This window comes from Symphalangus syndactylus, chromosome 16 (genome assembly GCF_028878055.3).
Source record: "Symphalangus syndactylus isolate Jambi chromosome 16, NHGRI_mSymSyn1-v2.1_pri, whole genome shotgun sequence".
Classification (NCBI taxonomy): Eukaryota; Metazoa; Chordata; class Mammalia; order Primates; family Hylobatidae; genus Symphalangus; species Symphalangus syndactylus.
Window position 1 is genome coordinate 88,780,470 of NC_072438.2, and position 15,740 is coordinate 88,796,209.

A 15,740-nucleotide genomic window follows, 5' to 3' on the forward strand; every position below is an offset into this window, starting at 1 on the left:
TTAGTGTTCTATTTTACGGAGTGATTTCCCTCTTTTTCATTTGAATATTTTTTCCTCTGGAATCGGAAACAATTGGGTTATGAAGTAATGTGTTGCCATGGGAGAATCTTATTTAAATCTCTGTGTTCTTTGGAAGCCCTCAGTTCCTTGCCATGGAAGAATCTTTTTTAAATCTCTGTGCTCTTTGGAAGCCCTCAGTTCCTTTACATCTTGAATCTTCTGGCTGTCTACTTCTTTTATTTTTATTTTTGGCTACCAAGCATTTGTCATCTCTTTGTGTTGTTGCTGAATTCCTGGCTCCCCAGTTGACCTCTGAGTTCTCAAGCTGCTAAAGATATTTAGCACAAACTTAGAGTGATCACTTAGATAAAAGTCTTTTATTTCTCCCTGCCTGGAAGGCAGAAAACAATTCAAAACAACAGGACATCGTCCTGGCTTTAGTGACATTTGAAAAAAGTTTTAAATGTACTTTTATTTGATGTTTATGGAATGAATTAACATGTTCCTTTTTAAAGAAATGGTGAGAAAACAGGTAGAGATTATCTATTTTTTAAACCTGAATCCTGCCTCTTGCCACCTCCCCAGCAAAGTTGTCTCTCAGATAGGTAGTCCTTCAAGTTCAGAGAAATGTATGTCAATTATATAGGTCTAGCAATAACCTTTCAATTGCTCTGAAATCTCCAACTTTTTCATCTTTGCTTTTCCATAAGTCTTTTGTACCTTAAAAAATTCTTTCTTGACTCTAAATTTTCCTCTCTATTACTACCACACACTATTCCTTTATAGTCAAGTTTCTGGAAAAAGTAGTTTATATTCAGCATTTTTATATTTCTGTTTTCCCAATCATCCTTTTCTCAAGTCTATATTTATTTCTGTCCAACCAATGAAATTATTCTAACAAAATTACTCTATTATTTATTTTTGCATTACAAACCATACCAAAACTTAAGGGCCTAAAACAGAAACAATCATCTGTTATCTCTCTTGATTCTGTGAGTGACTGGGCTCTGCTGGGTGGTTCTTCTGCAGGTGCCATTGGCTGGCTTGCTGTCATCTGTAGGGGAAACTTAGGTTGGAACATCCAAGACAGCTTACTCAAATGGCTGAAAGTTGGTGCTGGGGTCAGCTAGAAGGTCAGATGGTACCATTGACCGGAAGATTTTGTTCTCCTCCATGTGGTCTCCCTATGTGGCTGAGTTCTGAGGCAACATTCTAACTGCAAAGGCAAAAGGTGAAGATCTCTTAAGAACTAGCCTAGGAAGTCCCATCTCATTTACCCTCAGATTTTTTTTTGGTGAAAACTGGCCATAGGGCTAGCCAAATTCAAGGGGAGGGGAAATACAGTCTATTTCTTGACAGGTTAGTGGCACAGTCACACGGCAAAAGAGCTGCGAGAAGCTGCAACCATCCTGTAAACACAATCCCTAAAGATATCCTAATTAACCCAACCAATCCTGTATAGCATTGTTGCTATTGGTCACTCTCCATGATTTATTGATACTATGGTTTCTTGATTTCCTTTCTATGTCTTGCACATTCATCCTTAGGTTTTTTTTTTTTTTTTTTTTTTGAGGTAGAGTCTCTCTCTGTCACCCAGGCTAGAGTGCAATGGTGCAACCTTGGCTCACTGCAACCTCTGCTTCTTGGGTTCAAGTGATTCTCCTGCCTCATCCTCCCAAGTAGCTGGGATTACAGGCACGTGCCACCATGCCTGGCTAATTTTTGTATTTTAGTAGAGACAGGGTTTTGCCATGTTGGCCAGGCTGGTCTTGAACTCCTGAACTCAGGTGATCCACCCACCTTGGCCTCCCAAAGTGCTGGGATTACAGGCATGAGCCACTGTGCCCAACCTCATCCTTAGCTTTCTTTATTTGCACTTCTTTTTCTCCTTGCTCCTGGGATACTGGTGGTCTCCAGTTTTCTTAACTTTTTTTTTGTGTTTTCATTTCAACATGTTTGTTAGAAAATCATATCTGCACTCATGGTTTAAACTTTGATTTATTCATTCATTTGACAAATATTTATTGAATGCACATACCACCTGCTGGTTGAAAGAGCTGTTGATGTGTACTTTTGCCGGTTCTGTACTGCACAACTCCAACAGGTACCACATTGTTTTCACAGTGATTGACATTGTAGCTTTTATATTGACCATCTTCTGTATGTCTATGTCTGTATGTGCCTGTGTCTATATCTATATATATGTCTGTATCATATCAGTGGTTCTGAACAGGAGAAGTTATTTTGTCCCACAGGGGCCATTTGGCAATGTCTGGAGACATTTTTTATTCTCAGGAGTTGGTGGTGGGGGCTACTGGGACCTAGAAGTTAGAGACCAAAGACACTGCGAAAACCTCAGATTGCACAGGACTGCCCCTCACAAAAATGGTCTGTCTCATAAAGTCATTGTGCTGAATTGAGAACCTGCATGTTATCTGTATCTGCAATGCCATTTCCCCTTGAACGTTTCCAGTGGCCTGTCTGCCTCGTCCACCTGTGTATTGAGTCACCTCAAAATCTTACACATCCAAAAGCTGAACTTATGATCATGTTGCTTCAACCTTTTTCTCTTGATAAACCCAGTGTCTGGGAATGCCACCATCACCACCTGACTGCCTCTGGGCATGCATCACGCCAGCCTACTTTCCACACTACTGCCAGAATGATGGATTTTTCAGTGCTGCACGGACAGCTAAACACCTATATCTCTTGATTTGAAACTCATCAGTGATTCTCCGTGGATTTCACATAACAGTTAAACTTTGTAATGTGGCTCAAAAAATATTTGTGATCTGACTTTTTTCACATTTCCTATTATGTTTTCCTAGTCCTTTTTAGTTCACGCATCCTGGCTGCCTTGTGGTTTTCAGAATGTGCTTTAGTGTGCGCCTCAGCCTTTGGGTATGCAGAAAGGCGACTGTCCTAGGAGTATGACCAACCCTCCTTCAATGCTAGGCTTCAGCCACCTCCTCCTGAAAGCTGTCCTGTCATCCCCACCTCTACCCCTTATCAACTCCAGGCTAGAGTGGGAGACCCTTCTTTTTGCTCCTTCTCTGTAGACCCATAAATGCCCCTGCATTTGGAGACCCATAAATCTGATGCCCCTGCGGCAACTGCTATGCCATCTGTCATATTTAAATTTTCAGCTCACATCCTGCCAGCCAGGCCATGAGCTTTTTTGAGGTTACCAGGTAGTGTTAGCCTCTTCAGTGCTGGCACATATTAGGGGTTTAACAAACGTTTGTTGATTAAAAGAAGGGATCCAGAGGGGCCACTTTTCCTCTTCCCAATGGGAGCTACTGGTTGGCATTAAAGGTAATGTATTATTCCAAGAATGAATTGGAAGCCGAATGTCTACCATGTCAAAATAGTTGAATAAAGTATGGTACCTTCATACTGAATATTTTTGCAGCTATTACACAGGATGGAATAGTCTGTATTAAACTAGAAAGAAGTCCGTGATGTATTGTTAAGGGAGAAATGCATGAAAACATTTTATAATACGATGTAAATGTAGGTGTGTACATATGTTTGAATAGGATTGTATGATCATACAGTATAAGGAAAGGCATGCTTCAAACTGCCAACATTGGTTACATTAAGCATGCCTTATTCTCGTAATTAACAGTTGGTAGTTAAAGAGCAAGCAATGGTATTCAGAAGTTAATTTCAAGACCAAATATGTAGCTGTAGATAAACAATAAAAATGGGAGATACTGTAGAAAAATATTACTTTAATGGCTTAGGAAAATATTTACAAAAATGGAGATCTCTTTTTTGGTATTCTGTTGAATGCTTATATATGCATAGAAATAAGTGTGTAAAGATTTAGAACAAAATGTTAACAGTAATAGTTTCTGGATGGCAGATGATTTTTCTCTCTTTTGGCTTCTCTGTATTATGCAATTTCACAACAATGAGCATGCTTTATTTTCATCAGAGAAACAAATTATTTCTAAAAATAGAAGATAGTACATAAAAATCGGTACCATTAAGCTGTTATCTGGATACCTAAGACTTGAAAAAACAACAATTGTATGAAATTATTACAGAATGAATCCACTTGAGAACAGCAGTTTCCATGTAACATTTTTATTCTTTTCTTTTAGCAAAGACTGAAGGAAGAGAAGGAAGCCAAGCGGGCTCTTTTGGATGGGAGGCATAGCTACTTATTTGCAATTGTGGCTTCCTGTTTGGACCTGAACAAAACCGAAGTGGAGGATGCCATTCTTGAAGGGAATCAGGTGGGATGCGTTTGACTTCTCACTGACTTGATTATGGAGGGCATAGATGGTCTGTTGACACGGTCCTGTGGCAGGATCCCATGCTGTGCCCAAGGGAGGTGCCTGTCTTAATGTGGACAGGACTCCATTCTGACTCTGTACTGGGGCTTGCAGAATGAGCTTAAAGCTCTCCAGCTCTCCATGTTGAATAGGGGCACTTATAATTGTCATTTGAGTTCTGTGATTCTGATGGCATTGTCTGCATCTCTCTACATCCAGTGAAGCTGGGCTCTCATGCCATTTTGGAAAGTAAAGCCAGGGAACAGAATCTCCTCTCAAGTTGCCGATTCATCTTTTATGCATTTCCCCTGTTCTGGGCACTGGATTTGTGCCATGATTTTCTGGCTTTCACTTTGGTTTGGCAGCTGAACCTGCTTTCTTTTGTTCCTAACCTGCTTGCTTTGGTTCCCGTCTTCTGCTACAATTTTTCTTTAAAACTGGGGATGTGATTTGCTTTGTGTTTGACCTTGGTTGGGGAAGGCCAAAATATGGGAAGATATAATTTCCTGGGCAGTGAGAAAAGGATATAAGCAGCCCTATGATGAGTCCTGAAGATTTTTAAAAGAACCTAATTAGACATTAGGAAAAAAAAGAAAGAAGACAAGCCCTTTTTGTTGACAGGGTGCCACACCATTGGGAATTCTTTTCAGTGGTAGGCTTGTAAATTTTAACAACTGGCTTTGGGCAAGGTTGGAGGAAATAGGCAGGGAGGTACTAGTTTGTGCATCTGCTAATTTCTGTGGTGTAAATACTCCCACAATGGCTGGTTCCAAACTACTATCATCATGTTATGAAATGCTGAGTTGGAAAGAGTTATGATCCATTGGATATCCTGGGCCAGTACGAGCCATCTGCGGCACACCACTGGCTTCATTCCTTCCTGCTGGGCTACTCTGATGGGGTTAGTAGGAGTTGGAGAACAATTAAGAATGGATAACAAAAATGGGTAAACTACAGGATGGATCAAGCGGGAGCTGCGGAAATGTGCTTCTCCTCTTTCTCCTTCTCTTCATAGCTGACGCTTATTGAATGTTTACCATGTGTGTGTCCCTGTTCTCAGTCCCTTTCATCTATGACTTCATTTCCATCTTCATAATACCAGGAGGTAGATAATATTATTCCCAGAATATGGAGGCATAAAAGCAGAGAGGGCCACTTGGGGAGATTGTTCCAGAGGTGAAATGCTTAACTCCACCCTGCTTCCCAATTCAGACGTCTGGATTTGGGAATATGCAAGGGGAAGAAGCAGGCAAAAGTTCAGCTCTGTAGGGATCCCAGGTTAAACTCCTATGTCAAGGTCAGAACCCAGGAATGCCAGAACCTGGAGGTTTAAAGAAAGCATCTGGCTCAGGCTCTCAAGCACAGACGGGAGGGATAGGAGCTTCAATACTGGCGGTGATGGAAGCATGCCCTTCGCTGCATTCTTGGCCTAGAATTGAATCTTGGGGAGTCCTTCCTCCTCTTCCCTGTGGCATCTTCAATCATGGTGGAAATTGAAGGGGACTTATTTTTCACATTTAATTGTTCAGGCTAGATTTTATCCTTTAAAAACATTATTTTAAGATGTAATAAATACACGTAACATAAAATTCACCATCGTAAGCATTTTAAGTGTACAGTTTATTAGTGTTAAGTACATTCACATTACTGTGCAACAAATCTTCAGAATGCTTTTTATTACAAAAACAGAAACTCTGTACCCATTAAACTACCACTCTACAGTCCTCCTTCCCTCCAGCCCCTGGCAACCCCTTCATTCTACTTTTTGTCTCTAGGAATTGGACTATTCCATAGGTACCTCACACAAGTGGAGCCAGGCAGTATTCATCTTTTTGTGATTGTCTTATTTCACTTCGTGTAAGGTTTGCAAGGTTCATCCATGTTGTAGCATGTGCCAGGATTCCCCTCCTTGTTAAGGCTGGATTATATTCCCTTGTATATGTATGCCACATTTTGTTTTTCGCTTTATCTGTCACTTTCATCTTTTATGGAAGCTATTGTGAGTAATGTTACTATGAACATGGGTATACAAATATCTCTTTGATACCCTGCTTTCAGTTCTTTGGGATATATACCCAGAAGTGGAGTTCCTGGATCATGTGGCAATTCTATTTTTAGTTTTTTAAGGAGGCTTCATACTGTTTTCCACAACGGCTGCACCATTTACATTCCGACCAATAGTGCTCAAGCATTCCAGTTTCTCCACATCCTCACCAGCACTTGCTATTTTCTGTTTTTTGGTGGTAGCCATCCTAATGCCTAATGGGTGTGTGGATTTTATCATTTTATTTTCATATGAATTCCAAACTGTGCTATTGACTATTTAAAAGAAGTGTTTCTGTTGGTAGCAGACCATTTTTTTGACTTGTAGACTTACAGTGAGCCTCAGGGACGGGACTCTTAGTCCCAGCTTAGTGCCAGGTTGCTGCTGGAAGCTGTGTTCATAGTCAGATATGTTCTCATGGCAGCTTTGGTGATTATTGCAATTTAATATTAATTATCTCTAGAGTGTTAGACTAAGTTTTGAAAGGTTTGTTCTTGCTTATCTGCAGTTGACTGAAGCTTATCTGCAGTTGATCTCTATTTAAATCTCCCTTCAACAGCTCAACACTTTAGGGAATTTGCAAATATGGATGGACAATGCTTTTCAAATGTGCATAAGTAGCAAATATTTCTATGATTCATGAAATTACTTTTTTGAACAGAATCTTTACTATGGTGAGACATGTATTCTTTTGATGTAAATACTCCCTTTTTTATAGGATACATTAGATGCAGTCCTGTTTGAATAAGAAAGATGACAGTATATTTCCCTTTTTTATATTATTAATGCTGATTTAAGTGCAGTTTCTAATTTGGATTGAAAATCATTATGTTGCCTTTTTCTTTTTCCCAGATTGAAAGAATTGATCAACTTTTTGCTGTCGGAGGTCTCCGACACCTCATGTTTTACTATCAAGATGTGGAGGAAGCAGAAACAGGTATCTGAATTTGATGTGACATAACCCAGAAATGTGTTATTAGATTTATCTGAGGGTAGCTTGAAGAAGAAAGCCACTGTGAGAACGGACCTGTTTCACCTTGCGGGCCGGAGGGAGGTGTGTGTGTGGGTCCATGTGGGAAACCATTAGTGTGTCAGGTGTGGCCCTGTGGAAGAAGTTCTGTTTCACCTCAAGGATGGAGGGCAGATTACAGTTGGTATTTAGCCTGGTTGTGCTAACTTTATTGGAGATGTTTTGTTTTCCTTCTCAGGTTGTGCTGGCAATGAAGATAATAAAGTAGATTACGTTTGACATCCTTTTCTTATATTCTAGTTCATTCTGTGTTTTATGTTCTAGAACTTATAATGGGCACCTGTTTCACATGTATATAGGCATTATTTCTTTTTAACATAGGAATTATTGCCAGTATGTGTAACACCCCTTTTTAGTTAGATATCACATTGTGTTTATTTTCTACTGACTCTACTTTAAATAAGTAATATTGGGTGACAGGTTTCATCATTCTCATTTTTGAAAAATTTGCAAATCTTTTTTTTTGTTGTTGTTGTTATTTATTATTATTATTATTTTTTGAGACAGAGTCTTGCTCTGTCACCAGACTGCAGTGCAGTGGTGCAATCTTGGCTCCCTGCAACCTCCACCTCCTGGGGTTCAAGCAATTCTCCTACCTCAGCTTCCCAAACTACAGTCCCAGCCTGTAGCTGGGACTACAGGTGCGCGCCACCACGCCCAGCTAATTTTTGTATTTTCAGTGGAGACGGGGTTTCAGCATGTTGGCTAGGATGGTCTCGATCTCTTGACCTTGTGATCTACCCGCCTCGGCCTCCCAAAGTGCTGGGATATAGGCGTGAGCCACCGTGCCTGGCCCAAATTTGCAAATTGTTCTGTGGATTCAACTGGCATAGTCTATTCTACTTTTAAGTGGATTAATGTAATTTTAAAGGCCTAAGTAGGAACATAAGTCAATATCTGATTAAATGTATTATTTAATATATTAAAATATTATATACATCCTTTTTATGACCCATTTGATAAAAGGGAAAATAGTTATTGCTCTTGGCATATAATAAGACTATTCTTCTTTGTTTAAAAACTGAAGAAATTATGCATGCAAATTTGAACTGGCATTTTCTCAAAGCTGTCAATTTGATATTTTGTGCTTAGAAAGCTTATTACATTTTAAGTGAAAAATCAGGAGATAGAAGTTTTGGTTTCTACACCAGATTGCAAAACATAAGCTCAAATGAAAGATCAAGTTTATCCGTGAATGGAGCACTGGATGAAACTGGCCTTCTGTGTAAATTTTACTTGGACCAAGAACTGTTCATAGGATGTAAACATAAAAGCAAGTTTAACCTTTAAATCTTCTTACTGGTGATAGTCCTTCTTCTGAACTTGGATTGGAATGCAGGCAATCCCATGACTTTCCTGGATGTTCTTAGATTACAAAAATTTCTATAGTCATTTCAAATTACAAACACAACCCCAGCTCAAAAAGAAAAACTGTCCAGTTGATGGAAAGTGAAATATTCTTCCCTCCTCACCCTTGAGCCCCCCATTTCTCTGAAGGTTGAACTTCTCAGTAGAAGAGGGAGGACCATGTGCTCTTCTCCCTACCTTCATCTTCTACCCCTTGTCCACATCAGCTTAACTAAAGTGGCTGACTGTGTGAGGCCAGAGGCAGGGCAGAGGTAAGAGGGAAGGGGGGCAGGAAAGTTTTTACTGGACTGGCACTGTCGTGAGCTGCTGACCTTGTACTCTTACCTTGCTCTTGTGGGCATGGTGGTGGGTTCTCCCGAGGTGACAGGCTGTCCTGATGATGGCCTCTGAAATTTGGTAGCATAAGCCACCAGTCTCGCTCACTCTATCCCATCCTCCCTCAGGTGCTCCTTCTGAGTAGGATTTAAGGTGGCTCCAGTCTGGCTCTTTTCAACAGGGCCCCCACCTGGGTTCCTAGGTCCCTGCCCTCCATGGTCATGCTGTTAGCTCCCAGTGCAGTCCAGTTTCTCTCTATCTGCTTTATTGAGCACTGTGCTTAGATTTCTTGGTCAGGTGTCATATCCCAGTCATTTTGTTCCTAAACTCCAGGAGACGTAAATCAAGCTCTTTAGGTGGTTGGGTTGAAGACCTTGTTTATTGACTGGAGTGACTGACTGTCCTGATTGTAGCACTGAAAGTCCTGCATCCCAGGAAACCCCCCTGTCCTGGGCAAGCTGGGACAGTTGCAGTCTCATTCTTGACCTGAGGTAAAAGTAGGAACACTTTATAACCTCACCCTTTGCATAGCATGATATGGTTTGGCTCTGTGTCCCCACCCAAATCTCAACTTGAATTGTAACTCCCACAATTCCCACGTGTCTTGGTAGGAACCTGGTGGGAGGTGATTGAATTATGGGGGCGGGTCTTTCCTGTGCTGTTCTGATGATAGTGAGTAAGTCTCACGAGATCTGATGGTTTGATAAGGGGAAACCCATTTCACTTGGGTCTTATTCTCTCTTTGCCTGCTGCCATTCACGTAAGACGTGACTTGCTCCTCCTTGCCTTCTGCTGTGATTGTGAGGCTTCCCCAGCCACATGGAACTGTAAGGCCAATCAAACCTCTTTCTTTTGTAAATTGCCCAGTCTCAGGTATGTCTCCATCAGCAGCATGAAAACGGACTAATACTTAGCATAACTGTCCTCACAAAATCCTTCCTTAGTCTATACGCTCTGACCCTTTTGCATTCTGATGGGGGCCCGGGAGAAGATGTCTAATCAGTTCTAGGACAACAGCTTTGAAATTTCTGCAGAATTTTTTTTTCCTTTGAAATTCTGTTTTCTGATGTCTATCATGCCTTGGTGCCTTGGTTGAAACTTGTTGCCTAGCATCTTATTACTCATGAGACCCAGGTGATATTAGCCAGGAGTGGGACACAATTTTGAATGAGGGGGAGATTGATCTTCTAGTTACCTTTAATGAGGGTTCACTGTCCAAGCCCCAGTCAAGGTTTCTAGCCTAGCACCATGGAAGATCCCTGAGGGAGGATTACTCCAAGAGGTTTCAATCCCAAGATTTTAGTGTTCATCTTGTGATCCACTCCCTGTCCCAAAGTCCACCATTAGCACCATCCTCCCACCCCAGTGATCCTGATTGAGCTACCAGTCCATTTGGAGATCTAAACATTTCTTGGGCAGGTAAGAACACAACGGAACAGCTCAGAGTGTATTCTATGTACTTAAATTATCTACTCAATGAGCCACATGCTTGGATAATCAAAGATGACTGTTCAAATACTGATGATAATAATGCTCACAGAGGCTAGTATTCGTATGTGCTTTTCGAAGGGCTTTGCACAGTGTGTTGATTTTCACAGCAATTTCAGATGCTGAGTTCTAGTATCATTCTTTTTTTTTTTTTTTTTTTTTTGAGACGGAGTTTCGCTCTTGTTGCTCAGGCTACAGTGCAATGGTGTGATCTCGGCTCATCACAACCTCCACCTCCAGGGTTCAAGCGATTCTCCTGCCTCAGCCTCCTGAGTAGCTGGGATTACAGGCATGTGCCACCACGCCTGGCTAATTTTGTATTTTTAGTAGAGACGGGGTTTCTCCATGTTGATCAGGCTGGTCTCAAACTCCTGACCTTAGGTGATTCGCCCGCCTCGGCCTCCCAAAGTGCTGGGATTACAAGCATGAGCCACCACGCCCGGCCATATTATTCTCATTTTTAAGATGTGAATATGAGAAAATGGAGGCACAGAAAGATAAAGTAACTTGCCAGGGTCCCATGGCTGGGAGCGCAGCCTGAGACTGAAGTTCCGAGAGTCTGACTCTAGAGCCCACGCTGTTAATCATGAAGTGGCCCTACCTCTACGAGACCCTGACTCCAGCAGTATTTGCAAGATGACCAGGTATGCTGACTATGACAGCGTAGGGACAGCATGGGGAAGGCGGTTCCGAGTTTTGTAGTCAGAGCTGGGTTTTGACCTTGGCTCTGCCACCTATTGGCTGTTTGACTTGAAACATGTCACACCTGCCTCAGAGTTGTTTTTGTTTTTGTTTTTGAGACTGAGTTTCACTCTGTTGCCCAGGCTGAAGGGCAGTGGCGTGATCTCTGCCCACGGCAGCCTCCGCCTCCTGGGTTCAAGTGATTCTCCTGCCTCAGCCTCCCAAGTAGCTGGGATTACAGGCGCTGACGACCACGCTCAGCTAAGTTTTGTATTTTTAGTAGAGGCAGGGTTTCATCATGTTGGCCAGGCTGGTCTTGAACTCCTGACCTCAGGTGATCTGCCCACCTCGGCCTCCCAAAGTGCTGGGATTATAGGCATGAGCCACCGCATCCAGCCGGGTTGTGAGTTTTAATAATGTACACAGGGTACCTAGCAGAGGGTCTGGAACACAGTACATGCCAGTAGATACTTTGTCCTGCTTCCCTCTTCTCACTGCCCCTGAAACAACAATTCTGAAGTGAACCTATGATCTGGAATCAAACAGATTTTTTTAGATCCCTGTAGGGCTCATGCTAGAGATTGTTCAAGAGGTGGACCCACCTAAGGCACATGGACAAGTCAACAATGGCAATATTTTAACAAGGAAACTTCATTCCAAAGGCACCCACTGTAAAAAGCATTTGTGAAACTAAAATTATTTTGCTTTTGTAGGACAACTTGACTCTCCAGGAGGGGTAAATCTTGTTTCTGGAAAGATTAAAAAACCTAAGGTGTTCGTGACTGAGGGAAAAGATGTGGCTCTTACTGGGGTATGTGTGTTCTTCATCAGGACTGACCCTTCCAAAGCCATCACCCCTGACAACATCCACCGGGTAAGGGGCAACAGCCATTGTTTACTCTGAATTACCAAAAAACACACAACTTGCACACAAATATTCCTCCGGTGGAGACAATCATTGTATTCACTACAGTATCTAAAACTACTTTCAGAGAAGTATTTTTTAAAAATTTAAAGCAAGAAATTAAGAGGACATTCCCTTTAAATCTTTTGAGTAAGAGGACTTAATATTCAATTTATTAATGCCAATTGTTATAACCTTCTGGGTGTGTGTATAACAGTGAGGGCTTTCTTTTTCTAAAGAATTCCCCATGCATAATTTACTTAATGGCAAATTTTATACATTTAAGATAATATTTCTGAAAGTGGATATATAACTTTATTTTTCTGTGCAAATCTGTAAAATGCATCTGTACAAGTTTTCGCCTTCCCTCTGACAGGTGCACTATCTTTTTGGAGCAAATAAACTGGTAAACATCTGGTATTCTATTTAGTTCATGCTTTTATTTTGATGATTACAATTTAGAATAGTGTAAAGCTTGTTTCTTAACCAGGTTGTCAAACTAATTTTTTTTTTTTTTTTTTGGGAGAGGGTCTTGCTCTGTCACCCAGGTTGGAGTGCAGTGGCACCATCTCGGCTCACTGCAGCCTCCGCCTCCTGGATTCAAGTGATTCTCCTGCCTCAGCCTCCCAAGTAGCTGGGATTACAGGTGCCCGCCACCACACCAGGCTAATTTTTGTATGTTTAGTAGAGATGGGGTTTCACCATGTTGCCCAGGCTGGTCTCGAACACCTGACCTCAAGTGATCCCCCCACTTCAGCCTCCCAAAGTGCTGGGATTACAGGTGTGAGCCACCACACCCGGCACAAACTAATAATTTACTGGATGTTTGGTAAAGTGACAACATTTGAGAAATGACTTAGTAGCTGTGTTGCATTTGAGGATGTTTTACAATAAAATATCTCTTGCTTGTTTTCCAGGAGGTGAGTTTTAACATGTTAGATGTGGCAGATGGAGGCCTGCTCAACAGTGTGAGGCGTTTGCTGTCGGACATCTTCATTCCTGCTCTCAGAGCCACGAGCCATGGCTGGGGCGAGCTCGAGGGCCTTCAGGATGCAGCTAACATTCAGCAGGAGTTCTTGAGCTCCCTGGAAGGCTTTGTGAACGTCCTGTCGGGTGCGCAGGAGAGTTTGAAGGAGAAGGTGAGGATGAATAAGCTGTTCCTTTAAAAATGATCAGGTGGTCAACAAGCACAGTACATGAGTGTGTAAAGCTTCTCTTAGATGGTCTTAATTCCTCTATGTTGCAGTTCTCAAAAATTTTTGTAGGCAATTTTATTGCTCCTCCAAGACGTGGTGGTGATTAGATTTAAATTTCTACAGTTGGTCATGATCAACACATTCAGCAGTTCCATAAAAACGTTGGCAGTGATGTAGGGCTTTATTCAGTCAGTCAGATGAGCGACTCCAAAGGCAAGAGTCAGAAATGCTTGTGGCACTACTGTGCATGCTAGAATGAAGGGAATTTGGAACTGAAGTGTGTGTGTGTGTGTGGGGGGGGGGGCAGCAGATGGAGGTGGGAAGAGATCCTGAAGAAGCAGAAGAAGGAAAGAGGAATTGATATGTTTGGAGAGAGCAAGTTGGATCCTGTGGTTCAGCCAATGATCAAAAGGGCCTTTAAGAATAATTTTGGCAAAGGTGACATTTAGTTTCTGTATAATTTGTGCTGTTTATAATAAGTCTGTGTTTGTGATTACTTGGGGCAGAGGTTGATGGATGCATGCTTGTGTGTGTGTGTGTGTGTGTGTGTGTGTGAGGGAGTGAGAGAGAGAGAGACAGAGAGAGAGAGGGAGAGAGAGAGAAGATAAGGGAATAAGAGAGATGACAGAGCCCAGATCAGGCATGTAGGGGCAGGTAGGGAAATGGATCCTATGGTAATGATGACAGTGTGACACTCTGTCCTCCTCTCCTGGGAATGCTGATCCTGCTTGGATTGGGGAAGGGGCATTATGCTTTCCAAAGGATGTGGAATGAGGGAGTTAAGCAAATTTTATCCAGACAGACACAGGATGACTCCAGCCAACACCCGAATTATATTTGTGATTAACTGTGATGGAAGGCATACCAAAATGCAGGTTGGACCAAATAAAATTGTTGGCATTCTGTCTAAAAAAGCAATGTTTTTTTCATATGGGTCCACTTCGTATTACAATAAAAGTATTAACAAAATGGGATGGGTCCCCAGGTGGGTGGAGGCATTCTCTCTGAGTGGGAGAGGGCAGCGGGCTTTGGGTTGAATTGTGAGGGTGTGTAGGATCACAGGGAAGTGTTGGAAGGTCCCGTCAGTCTGGGGGCCGCATGGACAAAGGCACGTGGGAGTGGAGAGGAGGGATGTGCGACCTCGTGGGCTTTCCAGAGCGCTCTCAGGGTGCATCAAAGTGGAAAACACAGGGCCCACGGTCTGTGTGTTTTACAAAAGCATCATCTGATTATTTAATTTTCATTCCAATTAGGTGAACCTTCGAAAGTGTGACATACTTGAACAGAAAACCCTAAGGGAACCTACGGACTACTTGACTCTAGCAAATAACCCTGAAACTTTGGGAAAAATAGAGGATTGCATGAAAGTGTGGATCAAACAGACAGAACAGGTAATTTTGAGAAACGAAGCATCCATTTCAGGTGCCACATTACTGTACTAGACAATGGAAGAAGGTGTATTAACATACGACATTCCATGTGTTAAGAGTTTTACTGTAAATCCTTGAGGAGGTGAGAGGTCCAATGTGGTTTTCATTTACTGTCATGAATTAAGAAGACATAGTAAGAATTCTAAGAAATGAAAGAAAATGGCTGTATATACTTATATCACTCAAACGCTGCACTTTGCCAGTTTCTTTTCTCAATGTCTAATTTACTTTGGAGAGAACCCCTGTGGAAGCATGAGTGGTTTTCTAATTTAGTATGTCCTCCAAAAGGGATCTTGAGACTTCGCCTTAAAAAAAAATTCAGAAAAGTCCTCAATGAAGGAATGAAGGTGGACATTACATTAAAAAGTAAGCAGAATTAAAATCCACTAGCCTGAGCTATGCAGTTTAACAAGGCCATGTTCCTCCCAGGTTATAGAGTAAATGAATAGCCAAGAAAAATTCCTGAGGTCAAGGCCTTCAGAAACTCATTACAGCTCATTAAATAGGTAGTTTTTGATTGCAGATTGGGTGACGGTAGTTAGCAACAGTATACTGTATATTTCAAAGTGTTAGGTTGGTGCAAAAGTAATTGTGGTTTTTGCCATTACTTTCAATGGCTAATTACATTTGCACCAATCGAATACCTAGAAGAGAGGACTTGAGATGTTACCCACACATAGAAATGATAAGTGCTCAAGGTGATGATACCCCAAATACTCTGACCTGATCATGACGCGTTCTACACATATAACAAATACTCACATGTACCCCATAAATATGTAAAATAGGTATCAATAAAAGAAAAAAGTATGAATCAAAAATCTTAAAAAAACCCCCAAAATATAAACTATTTTCAAATGAGGAAAGCATAAGTGGTTTTCAGTTAAAACAAGTCAAAGAAATTTTCGTTGAAGTTTTAAAAATGGATACAGGCTAAGTGAGTAAAAGATTGTTATTGGAAGCATGGAATACACATATGTCATGATCCAGATAGGATAATT

The 15,740-nt window shown here is 41.5% G+C and overlaps 1 protein-coding gene across 1 annotated transcript in view; it reads left to right on the plus strand.

The window, feature by feature from the left end:
• Positions 1-15,740, plus strand: part of DNAH5 (dynein axonemal heavy chain 5) — a 319,657-nt gene that overhangs the window by 72,856 nt on the left and 231,061 nt on the right. Inside the window, exons 3-7 of the mRNA XM_055246049.2 lie at positions 4,110-4,244; positions 7,180-7,264; positions 11,923-12,083; positions 13,031-13,252; positions 14,563-14,700. Of these exons, the coding sequence (XP_055102024.1) occupies positions 4,110-4,244; positions 7,180-7,264; positions 11,923-12,083; positions 13,031-13,252; positions 14,563-14,700 (741 nt within the window). The remainder of the gene's footprint in view (positions 1-4,109; positions 4,245-7,179; positions 7,265-11,922; positions 12,084-13,030; positions 13,253-14,562; positions 14,701-15,740) is intronic.